The 14,484-nt window shown below is 38.6% G+C and overlaps 1 protein-coding gene across 1 annotated transcript in view; it reads left to right on the top strand.

The window, feature by feature from the left end:
* Positions 1–14,484, top strand: part of mmd (disintegrin and metalloproteinase domain-containing protein mind-meld) — a 997,749-nt gene that overhangs the window by 342,568 nt on the left and 640,697 nt on the right. Inside the window, exon 5 of the mRNA XM_071590726.1 lies at positions 13,666–13,797. Coding sequence (XP_071446827.1) covers positions 13,666–13,797 — 132 coding nt within the window. The remainder of the gene's footprint in view (positions 1–13,665; positions 13,798–14,484) is intronic.

The raw sequence follows: 14,484 nt of genomic DNA, 5'->3' as shown, positions 1-14,484 counted from the left end.
TATTTTTTTCATTGTTTGAATGTCAATTTTAAGAGCTCTTAGGTGGTAAAATCGCTATGTTTTGTGAATATTTATTTCCAAATTTTCTTATATTTCTTTATTTTTAAAGTCCCAAAAATATTTGATTCAGAACTATTCATACTTTCCTCAGTGTATTTAAACAACACCACGAATATGGGTATTCCGATTTCTCTCAAGAATTTTGATGGATTGCTTACTCAAAACTTTCCAAATGGCTTAATTATTATTTGGAGTTTAAAAAATTCACATTTGAGAAAATTCTGGATCATTTTGTAAAATTCTAACCTGGAAAAAAATGTAAAAACATTTTTGAATTAATTAACTAGTAATATACTATTAAACCCTCCTTAAATTCGCTTCAAAAAGTAACGCTGCGTATAGGGTACAAGGGCATTTCTCCCTATCTTGTTTCCCATCTATTTTCAATTTAAAAGGAAAATTGCTTCTCTGGGTTTTGTGGATTTGCAGGAAGGGGCATGAAAGCGAGAGATTCTAAAAGGATTCGAGGGAAATAACGAGGGGTTTGAAATCAAAGGAGATCTCATTCCTGCAAGAAACCCTTTAAAAGGAACCCGATGAAAACAGAAGTTTTATTTTATTTTTAGGTATAAGGCTTCAGAATACCGTGTGCGCTTTGAAATGCCTTTCTAGTACAAGTCGTTGCCTTAAGCTTTATCATACGAGTTAAGTCGACGCTGAAACCGATTCATTGTATGATAGGCAGTTAACGGTACTGCGTATGGTATCAATTAACACGAGTAAAACACTGTTGCTGAGTTTTAGAAGCCCTTGTGATTAATCTTGTGTTTCCCATTCATTAGTGGCTCTATAATCTAAAAGACGTGAGCCTTTAGAATTTAATTTTGCTACCTGGCCTGTTCGTGTTCTTTTCCGGGTTTGTAAAAACTATTTGCTTGCAGTATCTTCTTAGAAAATAAATGTAGATTTAGATAATACCAATTTTTTCGGAAGTCAAAGTTTGATTTTTACCTGGCTTCCCTTATCATGTATGTCTATTTTGTTCTCCCTCTCATAAGGAACAGCTGGTCGGTTGAGAATGGTATAAATATATTAAAAATTATATTTAAATTAGCGCTTAGTCATTGTCATATGTTACCTTCAGATGCGCGTGGTTTTCCTTCTTGCCCAGCGTATCCCTACTGTGCACAATTAGCGCGCCAACATTTCTGCTTTAATTGAGTGCATAACATACGGCGTGGGGAATATTACTGAGGCATAAATATCTCATCAGCAGGATTTCATGTGAATATTTCATGGGAAGAAATGAAAAATATCTCATGATTAATGAATTACTACAATACTTGGAGTCATGTTTAAAGATTCTTTCAATGTTCATTATCATAGCCAAAATGGAGCCAGATGTGTTTGTACTCCACGGCAAGCAATTATTCTCAGTTTGCCTCCCCTTATAGCCACTAATCTGGAATTGGAAATTCATTTGCATCTTCATTTCACATACTCAATCCCAAATATAGATCTATTCAAAAGAATGAAAATGCAATTTTCATGACGTACCTCTCTTTCTGGAAGGGATTTGTTGTTTTTTACGTATGTCCTCTTTGAACTCGGAATTTCGAATATTATAAATCTCTCGTGAATAAAATTACCCTCGGGTAGATGTAATGGCTTGTATGTTCTCACAAAGCGTAGTTGCTTCGAAAATTCTTCGCTCTTATTAGAAGTGAAATATTTGTGAATATACACTCATTCAATACCAATATATATATACACTGTATTCAACCCTAAGGTCAGTTAGGGAGGTGATGATTGAGTTCACCCAGTACTAAGCCCGATGGCGTGTGAAATTCACACTTCAGGGTAGGGGGGCCAGTTCTTTTCTCTGTGCCGCTTATGGTTTCCCAGGAAGATCTGGTACCCGAAAAATCACCTAGTTTGGGTGGAGCTGCAGGCGCCAGAGAGGCTTGGCCGGTAATGGAACCCAAGCCCTCTGGTCAGAGTCCAACGCTCTACCCCCTGGGTCACCGCGACCAACGAATGTGAATAAAAACTCAAAACGAAGAAGCGAAATGTTGTTAGCCGACAAAAAAATAGAAAATAGAAAAATACATAAAAATGGTCGCTTACACGTATTCCGTCATAGGTGTGATTGAACTTTTTTATGTTTTCGATGTTTCTTTTTGGTCTCCCTCCTTTGTTTGAGTATATGTATATAATTATAATATAATCTACCGGTTGAGGTAGGATTTTGAATTGACACAACTACTAACTAAATATTTTGTGACTCCTAGCAAAACAAAATCCAGCAACCTATTCTACATTATATGCATATAAACTATAATGTATACTACCTTGATCAAAAAGTTCCCGGAATAACCACCGTGTGGCGCTCCCATCGTTCCGATTTGAGTTCTGTTTTTTTGTTAAATTGGTACATCTGTTGTTGATATTCCCTTTAAATCTTAGTGTCATAACTTGACATTTGCAAAAGTTACGTAGCCAAGAGTACATCTATCTCTGTGTGTGTTGGCGATTTTTTACAATTGCAGAAATGGATTTAAATTTGCAACCACGAACTTGTATTAAATTTTGCGTAAAAAACGGATTTAGTGGCGCACGGACGTTGGAAATGTTGGAAAAGTGTTTCGGCAACGATTCTCTAAAAAAAACGGTCGTTTACCAGTGGCACGAGCGGTTCAGAAGTGGTCGTGAGTCAATCGAAGATGATGAACGCAGTGGCAGACCATCGACATCGAAAGTCGGTGAAAAAATTGATAAAGTAAAAGAAATGTTGGTCAATAACCGCAAATTAACCATCAGAGAAATAGCGGAGGACTTGAACATTGCCTATGGATCCGCCCAAGACATTGTGGTTAATGATTTGGGTTTCCGTCGTGTAGCAGCAAAGTTGGTGCCAAAAGACCTTAATTTCATGCAAAAAAGAGACCGTGTTGACGTCGCAAAAGACATGATTTGCGAGGCTGAATCCGATCCCACATTCAACAAAAGGATCATTACTGGAGACGAGACGTGGGTTTATGAGTACGACACGCAATACAGACATCAGGCAAGTGAATGGCGTTCACCAAATGAGCCGAGACCAAAAAAACCACGTCGTTTTCAGTCAAAAAAGAAGGCAATGCTGACGGTTTTCATGGATTACAACGGTGTAGTGCATCATGAATTTTTGCCAGACAGTAAACAAAGAGTATTATTTGGGCGTTATGAGACGTTTGCGTGAAGCAATTCGCCGAAAGAGACCAGAAATGTGGGCAGAAAACTCGTGGATTTTGCACCATGATAACGCACCGTCGCACAGTGCTATCATTATTCGTAATTTTTTGACGAAAAATGCAACAAATACCATCCAACAGCCACCGAATTCACCTGATTTGGCTCCCTGTGACTTCTTTCTGTTCAATCGAGTTAAAAAACCATTACGGGGAACGCGTTTTAGCAGCCGAGAGGAAGTAATGGAAAAATCGCAGGAAGCACTGATGGACATACCGAAAACCGAATATAAAAAATGTTTCGAGGATTGGATCAAGCGCTGGCATAAGTGTGTTGCAGTCGATGGGGATTACTTTGAAGGGGACAATATAGATTTAGATGAATAAACTTGTATTTTTAATTTTCTGAATAAATTCCGGGAAATTTTTGATCAAGGTAGTATATAAACTATAATGTATATATAAACTATAATATATACATATAAATTATAATATATTATATAGATAAATACATGTTACGAGAATATTTTCCAACTTCTATTAGAAGCCGTGAGCTTGCTTGCTGTTTTTTTCTGTACATCACATTGTGTCATTTTACTCAACAGTAGATCATAATTCTCAATCAGCTAATATTTTATGCGATGGAAACATGGTTTGGCAAACATGTCGTTTAATTTTGAAAAAGATTTAGCGGTGAAATGTTATCCAACGACTCCAGCCATTTTGCAGTGTCAACGAAGTTCGCGGGAAGTCATTATATCATACGTATAAAGTATTCTGGTGCGAGATCCCTTTGGCAATCGGTCTGCCATTGACGGGTAGAACGGGAGTTTGTGGTTCGAAATTATCCATTCGCTTCAATCAAACATGAGAGCTGTTCAAAGCCGTAGATAATGAATAGTAGTACACTGTGGACTAAACATCTCCATCGCTCGCCGCCAAACGGTTCTTTCAACTCGCTCTGACTATATGGTAGTAAATAAATCATGAACCGTTCCCTTGCTTCAATTTGCTTTCCATATTCACTGGAAACTGTTTGTATTGGTTAAATCGGGATGAATATTTATCAGTTTACAGTTAATATACGACCGACTGATTTTTTTGTTTTGTGAAATCTCAGTTTCCCTTTTCCAAATAATTACTTGCTCCAAGTATTGATTAATGATGCATGTCTTTATTTTTGTTTTTAACACATAATTCTTCAATCTCCGAATTGTCATTTTGATTTTACGATGATTTTTAATTCAATAAAACTTTCTGGAATGAATTGTAACGGTCACACAAAGAATAGCCTCAGCTTACAGTTATTACAAATTAAGTTATGACAAGGTATAATCATTCGTTGGTGAAGGTTTACTCAATAACAATAACTCCTTTTCATTTTCAAATATAAATATCTGATTTGAAAAATATGCCCGGTTAAACTTAATTGGCCGCACCTCCAGATTCATATTTTTTAAATTATTGTCGAAAGCATAATTTCGTGGGGTGATCTCTAAGGTGAAACCTTGTCTATTTATTAGCTTAAACTTTGTACGACTTCTGTTCCACTTTCTTATTTCCTAAATTTTTTTTGAGATAAAATAGCTAAGAATAGCCAGGGGAAAGAATGAGTGAGAACCAGGTGGAGGTAGAGTTAATGAAACAGAAGGGTGGGAACATGGGAGTGTGTTTTATGGTAATTACAATGTTCGAAAAAAAACCAGCTGTAGTGGGAAGAGGTGGAAAATGGTGTCATTGGGGTTGAAGAGGAAACAAAGCAATTGTGCATACTGTAGTTTTGGATCGGTTTTTAGGTCATGGGATACGAAATATTACCAAAAGGACTAATCCATGTTGATAATGATACCACCATAACCTCTATACGTCAATAAACTTCTTATTTTGTTCTTTTCGGATGAAGTAAGTATCCTTTCTGCATTCAGCAGAATATTAAGTGGCATGAAAGAATATAAAATACTGTAAAAATATGATCCGAATTAATTTATCTCAAGCAGTTCAATCGAATTTAAGAATAATATACTCGTAAATAGTTTCAGTACTCTCCGAACTTCTCGATCTGTTGGATAGTTCAAATTCTAAGGTCGGCTATGAAAAGTTCTGCATCTTCATTTGCAACACGCACGTTCAACTTTGATTCGCATAAGGACGTCAAAGAAGCAAAGAAAGAGAGCAGCTGGAGACGTATATGTTTCTGATTTCATCAAGATCACAGAGCATTACGATTTCTTCCCTCAAGAAGAGCGGAGTGCATTATATGCAAGTCTATCTCTCCCACATTACTTGGCACTCCGAATCTTCTTCCTTGGCCGTATTCCTTTCTGGATATGTATTTTTTATTAAACCTCAAACTGTCTGTTGTTGTGTAAATCTGCCTCGGGGATAGTTATTTCTCTTCTCCCTTTCCTTGCCAGAGCGTTTCGGATAAAAGTAAAACTTTTCCAAATTCAAAACATCAAATCTTCTCCCTCCCAATCTGCCATGGATCCCACCTTTTATGCCTTAAGTGTGGTCTCTTCTCGAATCCCCCTTTTCCCTTTCGTATACATAAGTTTCCGGGAATCCAACAGTCTCATCACCATAATCTTCATTTCAACCCTCACTCCGTTCCCAGTTGCCTCTCGCTCCCCTCCCCATCTCCCTCCCCTCATCCCTTTCCTCGCATTTCCCCTCACCTCTTCCACCCCTTTCTCTCCCATCCCTCCCCACACCCACGGTTTGCCAGTCATCTCTCTCCACAGACCATCCGTCACAAATCCTCTTTCCCCATTCACCCTTTTCCCATACCTTCCTCTGTTACATTCATTGACTCCCTTTCCGATAATATTACTGCTTCTGCCGCGAACATCCATGAAGTTTTGTGATGAATATTATTATTTAAACGCACAGAACACGGTGAGGTTCGCATTTCATGAGGAAACGACGGACTGAATTCAAAAAGAGAATCTAAAATTAAGCGCTTCCTATTGTTTTTGTAATCAACTTGAAATTAATCGGAAAATAGTTTATTTCTTAAGTCTACTCCATCCTTCAATTTGGCTCAATAGGTCTTGTACATAAAAGAAATTACATCAATTCATGATAAAAAAGCGAATGATAGCGTTTTCCCTCAAGATTATCTCCTACTTTTTCTTATAGATCCATTAGTATTGCACGCGGTATAATAATTTTCCAACGCGGTACCACGGCGTTATAACTTTTGTATATTTGTACAAAGTTAAATTAGGGTCAATGTATTGCATTTTTTATCGTTATTTTTCAATTGTTTCTCCACTTTTCACATCGCAGTGTTTAATTAATATAGACTGTGGTTTCATGAAGCATTGTAAAACATTTTAAATTTTGGAGGCAACTGGACTAATCATACAAATTTTCTTTCGTTTTGCAAACACGAGCAGTGGCGCGACGCACAATAAATAAGCTATATTGCCAATTTTTAGGGTCTTAGTTAGGACAAGGAAAGGGACATTATTGTTACATTTCCTTCATAATTTTGGAGAATATTTTAGAGCAGGAAGTACTGGAAGAACTGTTAACTTTCTTAAAAAGTTGTATGAAAAAAGTTCTGGGTACTTACCAGCTATTTTTATACGTGTCATATGGGTTAGTGTCGGATATATTTGAAAGAAAGCACCCTTTTATTGAAAATAGCTGTCTAGGTAGACAAGAGTGAATAGTTAAGTTAAGTTATTCGGCGACAACTTAGCTAAGCCTACGTGTGGCTTGGTGCAAGGGTGATCGAGCCACAGCACGCTGCAGGGTCCTAACAAACCTACACCTAATATTTTATCCATTGTTCTTCGTGGAAGTGACTAGCGTTAAGCTCTAGAAGTGCAGCAACTCTTTGTGAAAGCCTCGCATACTATTAGTATTGGGTGGTCGGTTCTCTCCAATTACGTTTTTGTTATCACTTTAACGTAGCATAGAGGAAATATAGGAGAGGTTTGGAAGCGTAAAAAGCTGACGAGTAGTCGTCTGCTCTCTAGTAACCAATAGCTTGGAATGGGAGAAGTAAGCTTCATGGTACCCTAAGAGCTGCATCCATTTGCTTCTTTGGGAATGGTTCGTTAGTTAAATGAGGGTTTAACTCCCCCAGCAGTGCACTGCCCGGAACTATTTGTGAAATATTTTGCACACAGCCTCATTCTTTGGGCCATTCAAGTTCATGCTCTGGGCCAATATTTTAAATAGCCTGTAACTTAGGTTATACGCTCCCTATTTAATTAGATTATTTGCCACTTGACTCATAAGCCATTCTTCCATGTGAGAAATGATGAACGTACTGTCATCCACCATTTGTTCAACGGTTATAATTACGCAGGTAAAAAAAATTATTCCAAAATAAATTAAGATCGAGAAAAATATTTACAAAAAGTTATCTAAATGAAGGTATTTATCATTATTCAACCTTGTAAACTTAATTTTACACTCTTAGGCGATCCTTATCAACTTTTGAATTAAAAAAAATATTTTGTAGCTGTGTTTACTTGTAATTAGGATTATGAAAGGTTCATCTAATTGCTATTTTTACAGAAAATACGACACAATTAAATAGTTCTTTGATCGTATATATAATCAGCATGTTCTGAGATTTTTAATGCCGTCAGATTATCTGAACTAATTTTAAAGAGTGAGAAATGGTATTTTTTTGCATCTAATATCCAGGAATAAACTATTTAGTCAGTTAAATGTTCGTAGTCCTAGCAATCATTTTGATCAACCTTTTCATTTAATTAATGAATGTAGTGGCATATCGAACATTCGTTCATCAAATAATACGGCTAATAAAAAATCGCCACCGCTTGATTAGTAATTTGTTTAATTCTTTTCGTTGCAACTTAATTCTGTATTTGACCTAATGTCTTCCCGTGTGCATAGCGCCGTTATAATTTTCAAGAGAGTAATAAAAGAATAAATACGAAATGAAGAGTAAATTGATCTTATTCACTTAATTATGCTTTGTGATTTACCAAGTAATAAGGCAACGGTAAGAAAAAGGCGTCAGGTGGAGGGATATCCATTCGCCCAGATGCCAGAGACGACAAGGGAGGCCGGCCACAAGCCCTGGCTGATAAACCGAATTTTCGTAGGTGTGCTGTTTCTCTGCCCCTAAGGATGGCCATCAACAATTTGCCGCCCCTCCTATGGTCCGTGCGATCACTGCTCGTTAACTTCCCATTTATCCCTCCTTTCTCTGCGGCAAAGGCTTATCTTGGGATGCTCCTCGATAAAAAATTTCGGCAACAGTCGGACCGGAATGTGGCGAAGAGTACAGAGAGAGGGGGGGAGAGGTCTGGGGAGCGAGGTGAGACGAAGGATGTATTCTGGGAAAGGGACAAAGCCTCCCTTTCTTCTCTGCTTCACCCGGAGAGACCCGGAGCAGAAACGGCCACCGCTCCACGGACTAAATCTTCATCGGACAACGTGGAGCGAGGGATTGGAATCATAGGAGGGATTCCTCGATGAGGATGTGGGGGGCGGGAGGAATTCTGAATGGGGTGGAGTGGACCCTCTCCCTCCCCGTGCCTCTCGCTCAATTTGCTTCCACCCCATCCCCCCACCTTTCGCCGCACGCACACGCTACTCACTGCCAATAGCACGCCAGTCCGCGTTCGCGAGCACACGTGGGCGTGCAAACACACGAGAAAAACAGGAGACCTCTCCTTTCTTATCCACAGGAACCACCCCTTCGGCTCCCCCCCCCCACCCAGCGCCCACCGTGATCTCTGCTCCAAACCGTTCGTTTCCCCGTAAGTGATGCAAATTTAATCCCATGCATAATTCAGCGAGAGGTTTTCTGTGGGGGTGGGAGAGGAATGGAGGGGGCGGAGGGGGTACTAGGGGTAAGGCGGTTGAAAGCGAGGGCCGGGGTGAGAAAGAAAAGGGGTCCGTGTGAGGTTGGGGAGGGGGATGCAGTTTGGGGGAGCCTTACGAGAGGGGGGGTGTCTGAGGTGATGTAGGGAGAGTGCGGGGATAAGTCACAAGGGGCGGGAATGGATGTTGGGGCGAGGGTGTCTCACGCGTGACCCCTTATCAACCTCCCCATCTCTGTCCCCCTCCGTCCTGACCCCCTCCTCGCCCGCTCCATCCTTATCTCCCCTCCCGCCCCCCCTTAAATCGCCCCCTCCTCACTCCCACACGCACGCCTCTTTAGCTCTCCTCCTATCTTCCGCTCGCAAGTGCACCCGAGCACGCGTATGCTTCATCCAGACGCCCGCTCGCCAGGCGCCGCACCCTGCATATCATTAATGCATTCCTAACAGAGCTCCGCCACTCTCACTCGCCGCCAGAGCCAACCGCCAACATTCCGCGTTCTTTAGCAGGCTTTATTTTTAACTTTAACGCGTTCCAAAATGGATCCGCGTCACTCGCACACGTTCAGTGTTGCAATGGATTTGTGTTGATTCATGAATTCGCAAATATTCCGTATTGATTTATGTTCTCATGAATTTACAATTTAGATAGTATTTGTACGTAGAAGTAGATACGTGAGTGGTGCATTTTGACTGAATACACTGAACAAAACGTTTCAAGAAACTAAGTTCAGTGGCACTGAATGCACAATGCAAAGATAGTCAGAAGTAAACGTTGGCAAAACTAGGTGTATTGGAAGAGAAACATGGATTTAGAATAACTCGTAAGAATATAGGGACTAGAATTAGGGATTAGAATATCAGTGACTGAAGTGATGGCAATGTATTTGAGGGAGTATAGAAAAGTCTTGGGAAGGTGTAAATGTTTGGTGGTAAAAAAGTTTGGGAACGATAGGAGAAGTCGAAATGTAGACAGTCACTTTCCGTCGGCACGTTTCAAGTTGATTTATGTCATTGAGAATGAATGACTTTTTTTTTAAGTCGTCTATCATATTCAGATCTCAAGAGTAGAGGTGGCACGTGGCTAGAATGTAATGCATCCGCCTATAAATATTTTCCCGTCAAACATAAGTGGTCACTAATGCGTCCCTCTGGCCGCATTCGGTCAGCAGTAGGTAATGGCAGTGAGCATGCAGACTCTCTTTTCGAAAATTACCTCGACGGCAATTTTAGCTCTCACCCGACGGCGGCAGCAGAAATGATTTTCATTAGTGTTCCCCTTCGTGGTTTTTCGTGGATTTAGCTCTAGGGCCTATTTCCTCCGTGAATTTGCTGTCCTTTTTTTCATTATCCATCTCATCATTTTTTCCGCCCCGTCCCAAGAGTCTGACTGACGGGGGCGGGGCGGGTTGGAGTGGTTTAAGGGAAGCGGGCGGGCGAGCGGGTTTCTCCCCGGAGGCAGCGGGCGCGGCGAACTGTCGTGTGCGCTGGTGGCCAACGTTTGGGTATTGGTTTCTAGGGGGTGCGGGGGGGGGAGCGTGAGCGTGGCCCCCTGGGCTAGGGGGGAAGGGGCGAGCAATAAAAGCTACACTGCCTGTCTGCCTCCCTACATTGCTCCCTCGTCTCATCTCCGGTAAAAAAAACAATCAAAGGCCGACATTTTGGAGCTACTCTTGCACTCCAACCGAAACTATTAATGAATTGGCGCCCCTGGCCGTCCCCAATTCCAAGGTCGCTGTGGCTCAAATCGGGGGGAGGCATGACGGATCCTGCGCTGCAGATGATGGTCCGTGCAAACGGGGGCAAAACTGGCGTTCACTCAACCAGTCCAGGTTCTGTTGTTAAGCTGACGATGTCGGTAAAGGTTCAAGGCGAATCGGAGAGAAGGGGTATCCTCACTCATTTCTCGAAAGAAAAATGCCAATCATCCACTTTTCCTTTCTGAGATCGTTTACTATGAAGCCAGCTTCTGTTTTTACTCCAAAAGGCTGATCCAGGAAATGACATATTTATTTGAAGCTGGTTATATATTAATGCTAGAGCTGAGCTTCAAATCTTTGAATCAATCGATTCAGAATCAAAAAATAAAGTAAACTTACGAGTATATCATAGATTGACGTCAGCTTGAAAATGATTTTGTCAATTTATTCCTCTTTACTAATTGAATATTTTATTTAATCAATGATTCCAGAAAACAGCAGGATATTAAATTTTCAAATTATTTTTTGCATATTTTTCTATAACTTCTTTACTTTTTACAAAAATAATGGTGGCTTAACGTTTGGACATGTATATGTTGCAGAATATTTTTGTCAACTAACTCTTGTCTTAATAATGCAAAAAAAATTATTCTTCCTGTGCTATTGCCCTATGTGAAGTCGTAAGAGTCTATTTACTGAGAAACAAGGTATGAAAGCAAGGTTCTTTTGCTAAGCCAGCTTTTATAATTGCTATTTTATCGTTTGTGGGACAAATAACCCGTGAATTTCTTTCCGTTTTCTTAGCCTATTTAGGTACCCTCTTCGATGACGGAAAGGATCAATCATTCCATATGATTGTACTTTTAAACATTAGGTTATGATTTCAAACTATGCTTAAAGTATTTAATGGTCTGCTTTTTAAAACGCACAAAGTGCTAGCGCTTTTACTGGAACTATGAGTGTAAATAGACTTAAAATATTTGTCAAAATGCTGTGGATGATGCTATTTGGATTTCTTTTCTGTATGGCGCAACATATTAGCTGTCGGCTTAATGCATCAATAGGCTTCACTTATTTCCCAATTATTATATATGAACTCATTTAGAAACATTATAAGGCTGTGTATCGCACTGCGAGTAAAAAAAGGATTACCACATTCATTACCTCAATTGAAAAAGTAAGTTATACCTAAATGTTGTGTTCGATGTAATATATGTTCTTTTCGTTACTACACTTTTTGATGAAATAGGCATGTGACCAAATTTTATAATTCTCACCTCTTTTGTAATATTTCTTTGTGTATTACCTATCCTCTCAAAATTCTTCTCTTTTTTTTGCATTTTATGTATTAACACTTGTTCTTCCTTAATATTCTTACACTTCTGAAATCTACATACCATATTGAAAGATGCCTAAAAGAAATTCTAAATGTGATATTTTCATTTGCACGCTCAAGTTTTAATTTTCGATGTTAGTAAGCTGATTTGCTGCGTAAGCATTGACTCGAAATGAATAGAGCTTTATATGATATTGATTTTGCTTCTTTATTGTAAACACTTTATTTCATAGTTCGCTTACCTCATGGATATTAGTGAGAAATCTATTGCAGCTCATCGTATCTTATCTCCATTTTCTCTTCATTTCTCTGGCACACGACACCCTACGCCCAACCTAACCTACCTTAACCTAACCAATTCATGACGGTCATTCTGAGGTTGGTCGTCGTTTCCAATTCCAAAATATTACGGTAGATTATATGCTGCAGTCTTGTGCTACTGATTATTAATGTGAGGAGCAATTAATATACTTTTTATTTTTTAAATCTGCATATCATTTGTATGCATAAGTTTTAAATGATTTATTTTATTTTATTATTTTCTTACTTAACGTGCGAAGTAGTAATTTATATCAGATTAACTATTACATAAGTTTCGATCGATTTTAAGAAACCATAGGCAAACTTCTTTAGCTAAATTATTCGGATAAAATGTTTAATATCATAGCAATATGAATCCGTGATAAATAAAAAATAGACGTCATTTTCTGCTTTATATAAGTATTTTCCTATGATTAGATAAACTAGGCTTCTTTTTCAGCCTCCCGTGAAATCACAATGGAACTGTGTCGGTATTGTAAATGATTGCTGCCAATGTTTGGTATTTCGTGTTTACTTGAAATATTAAAGCAACATTTTTTGTGTGTCCAATAATATGTACTATATGTGTGTATACATACATATATATGTGTATATAAATATATGTATATATTTATATGTATGTATATGCATATATTTATATATACATGTATGTATATGCATATAAATATATATATATGTATACATATACATGTATATATATGTATATAATAACCCCCTAGGAAAATCATATGAATGAGCTTTTCAGTGCTTTATTCAAAAAACTCTTCTGAAATAAATTATCAAATGTATCATAATGATTTGCATGTCAATTGCTTTTAGGTATTATTTTTTGATCACCTAAACCAAACTATCTGCATCAAATTGTGTATTGTTTTAGTACGAGTGATAGTAAAATAGGTCCGAAAATTATTGAAATATATTACATTAAAGGTAAAAGAGCAAAAACAATTTATATTTATCATGATGATTACCAAATTTATAGCTATAAATTGAAAAAAAACGTAAGTGATAGGATGATTTAGAAGGGAAAAATATTTACCAAACTGATAGAAATGTCTGAAGAAATTCTTTTGAGTAAACCATCATTATCATCATGTCTAATTCAACCAAACCCCTTTCCCTCTCCCTAATCCTTCCCTCACGAAACATCCATCCCACCCCCTCCTTCCCCGTCTATCTCTCTCTCTCTCTCTTCTCTTATATTTTCCTCTCACTCTCTCTCTTTCTCTCTTTTCCTCTCTTTCTTCCTTCGCAACGCTTTTCAGAGGCAGAGTACACCCTCGATGACTCCCTTTGGAACGAGGAGAGCCCCGTTGGTGAGTACCGTGACGGCACCAATGCGAGGAGCGAACCGGGGATCGGGGACTCGGGATCGCGCCGATGGCTCTCCCAGCAAGGTAAACGAAGCAAATGAAATTTTAAACACCGCGACTCAATGGGCAACTAAGGCTTGCTTCCTTGCTCTCTTGCCCTCATGCTGTCTCTATCTGTGTGTGTGTATCTTTGGCTGTTCTCTTTGTGCTACCCTATCCAATGGTATGTTGCTTCCGCGCTCAAGCTCGTGTAAATTACAAATACATGTTTCGTATTCTCTTAAATATTTGGCACGATGCGTGGTACATTATCAATGAATTATGAAGGGAAAATCAATGTTTCTAACTATAAGGCATAACTTCGTAGTGTTTACCGTATAAATCTCAATGAATTATTTTGTATGTGATCGTAAGTCATTGATGGCTATCTTAAGATTAACAGGTTTATGTAGCAACAGAACTTACATGCATGCTTTCTCGCAAGATTTTATTTCAAATACATGAAATTGTATTACAGTTTCAAGGTAAAGAGAATTATATTTATTGCTTAAATTTCAAGTTATATCTCAAATTTGTGTGGCTCTTATGATACTTTAATAATTAAGCCATATGCTTTATTCAGTATCTTTTAATTTTCCGGAATGAGTCCCAAAATATTCATGCCATGTGGATACAAAGAACATTGATCGTTTCTTCTGAAAAATCTTTCTTAAGTAGTTAGCGCGTGTAGTTTATTCATCGTAAATATGTTGTTAAGTAAATTAATTTTTT

Source organism: Hetaerina americana, unplaced genomic scaffold (assembly GCF_022747635.1).
Source record: "Hetaerina americana unplaced genomic scaffold, ioHetAmer1.1.p SCAF_4, whole genome shotgun sequence".
NCBI classification, from domain to species: domain Eukaryota; kingdom Metazoa; phylum Arthropoda; class Insecta; order Odonata; family Calopterygidae; genus Hetaerina; species Hetaerina americana.
The sequence above is the reverse complement of the archived record's forward strand: the minus strand, read 5'-3'. Positions and strand labels throughout refer to the sequence as shown.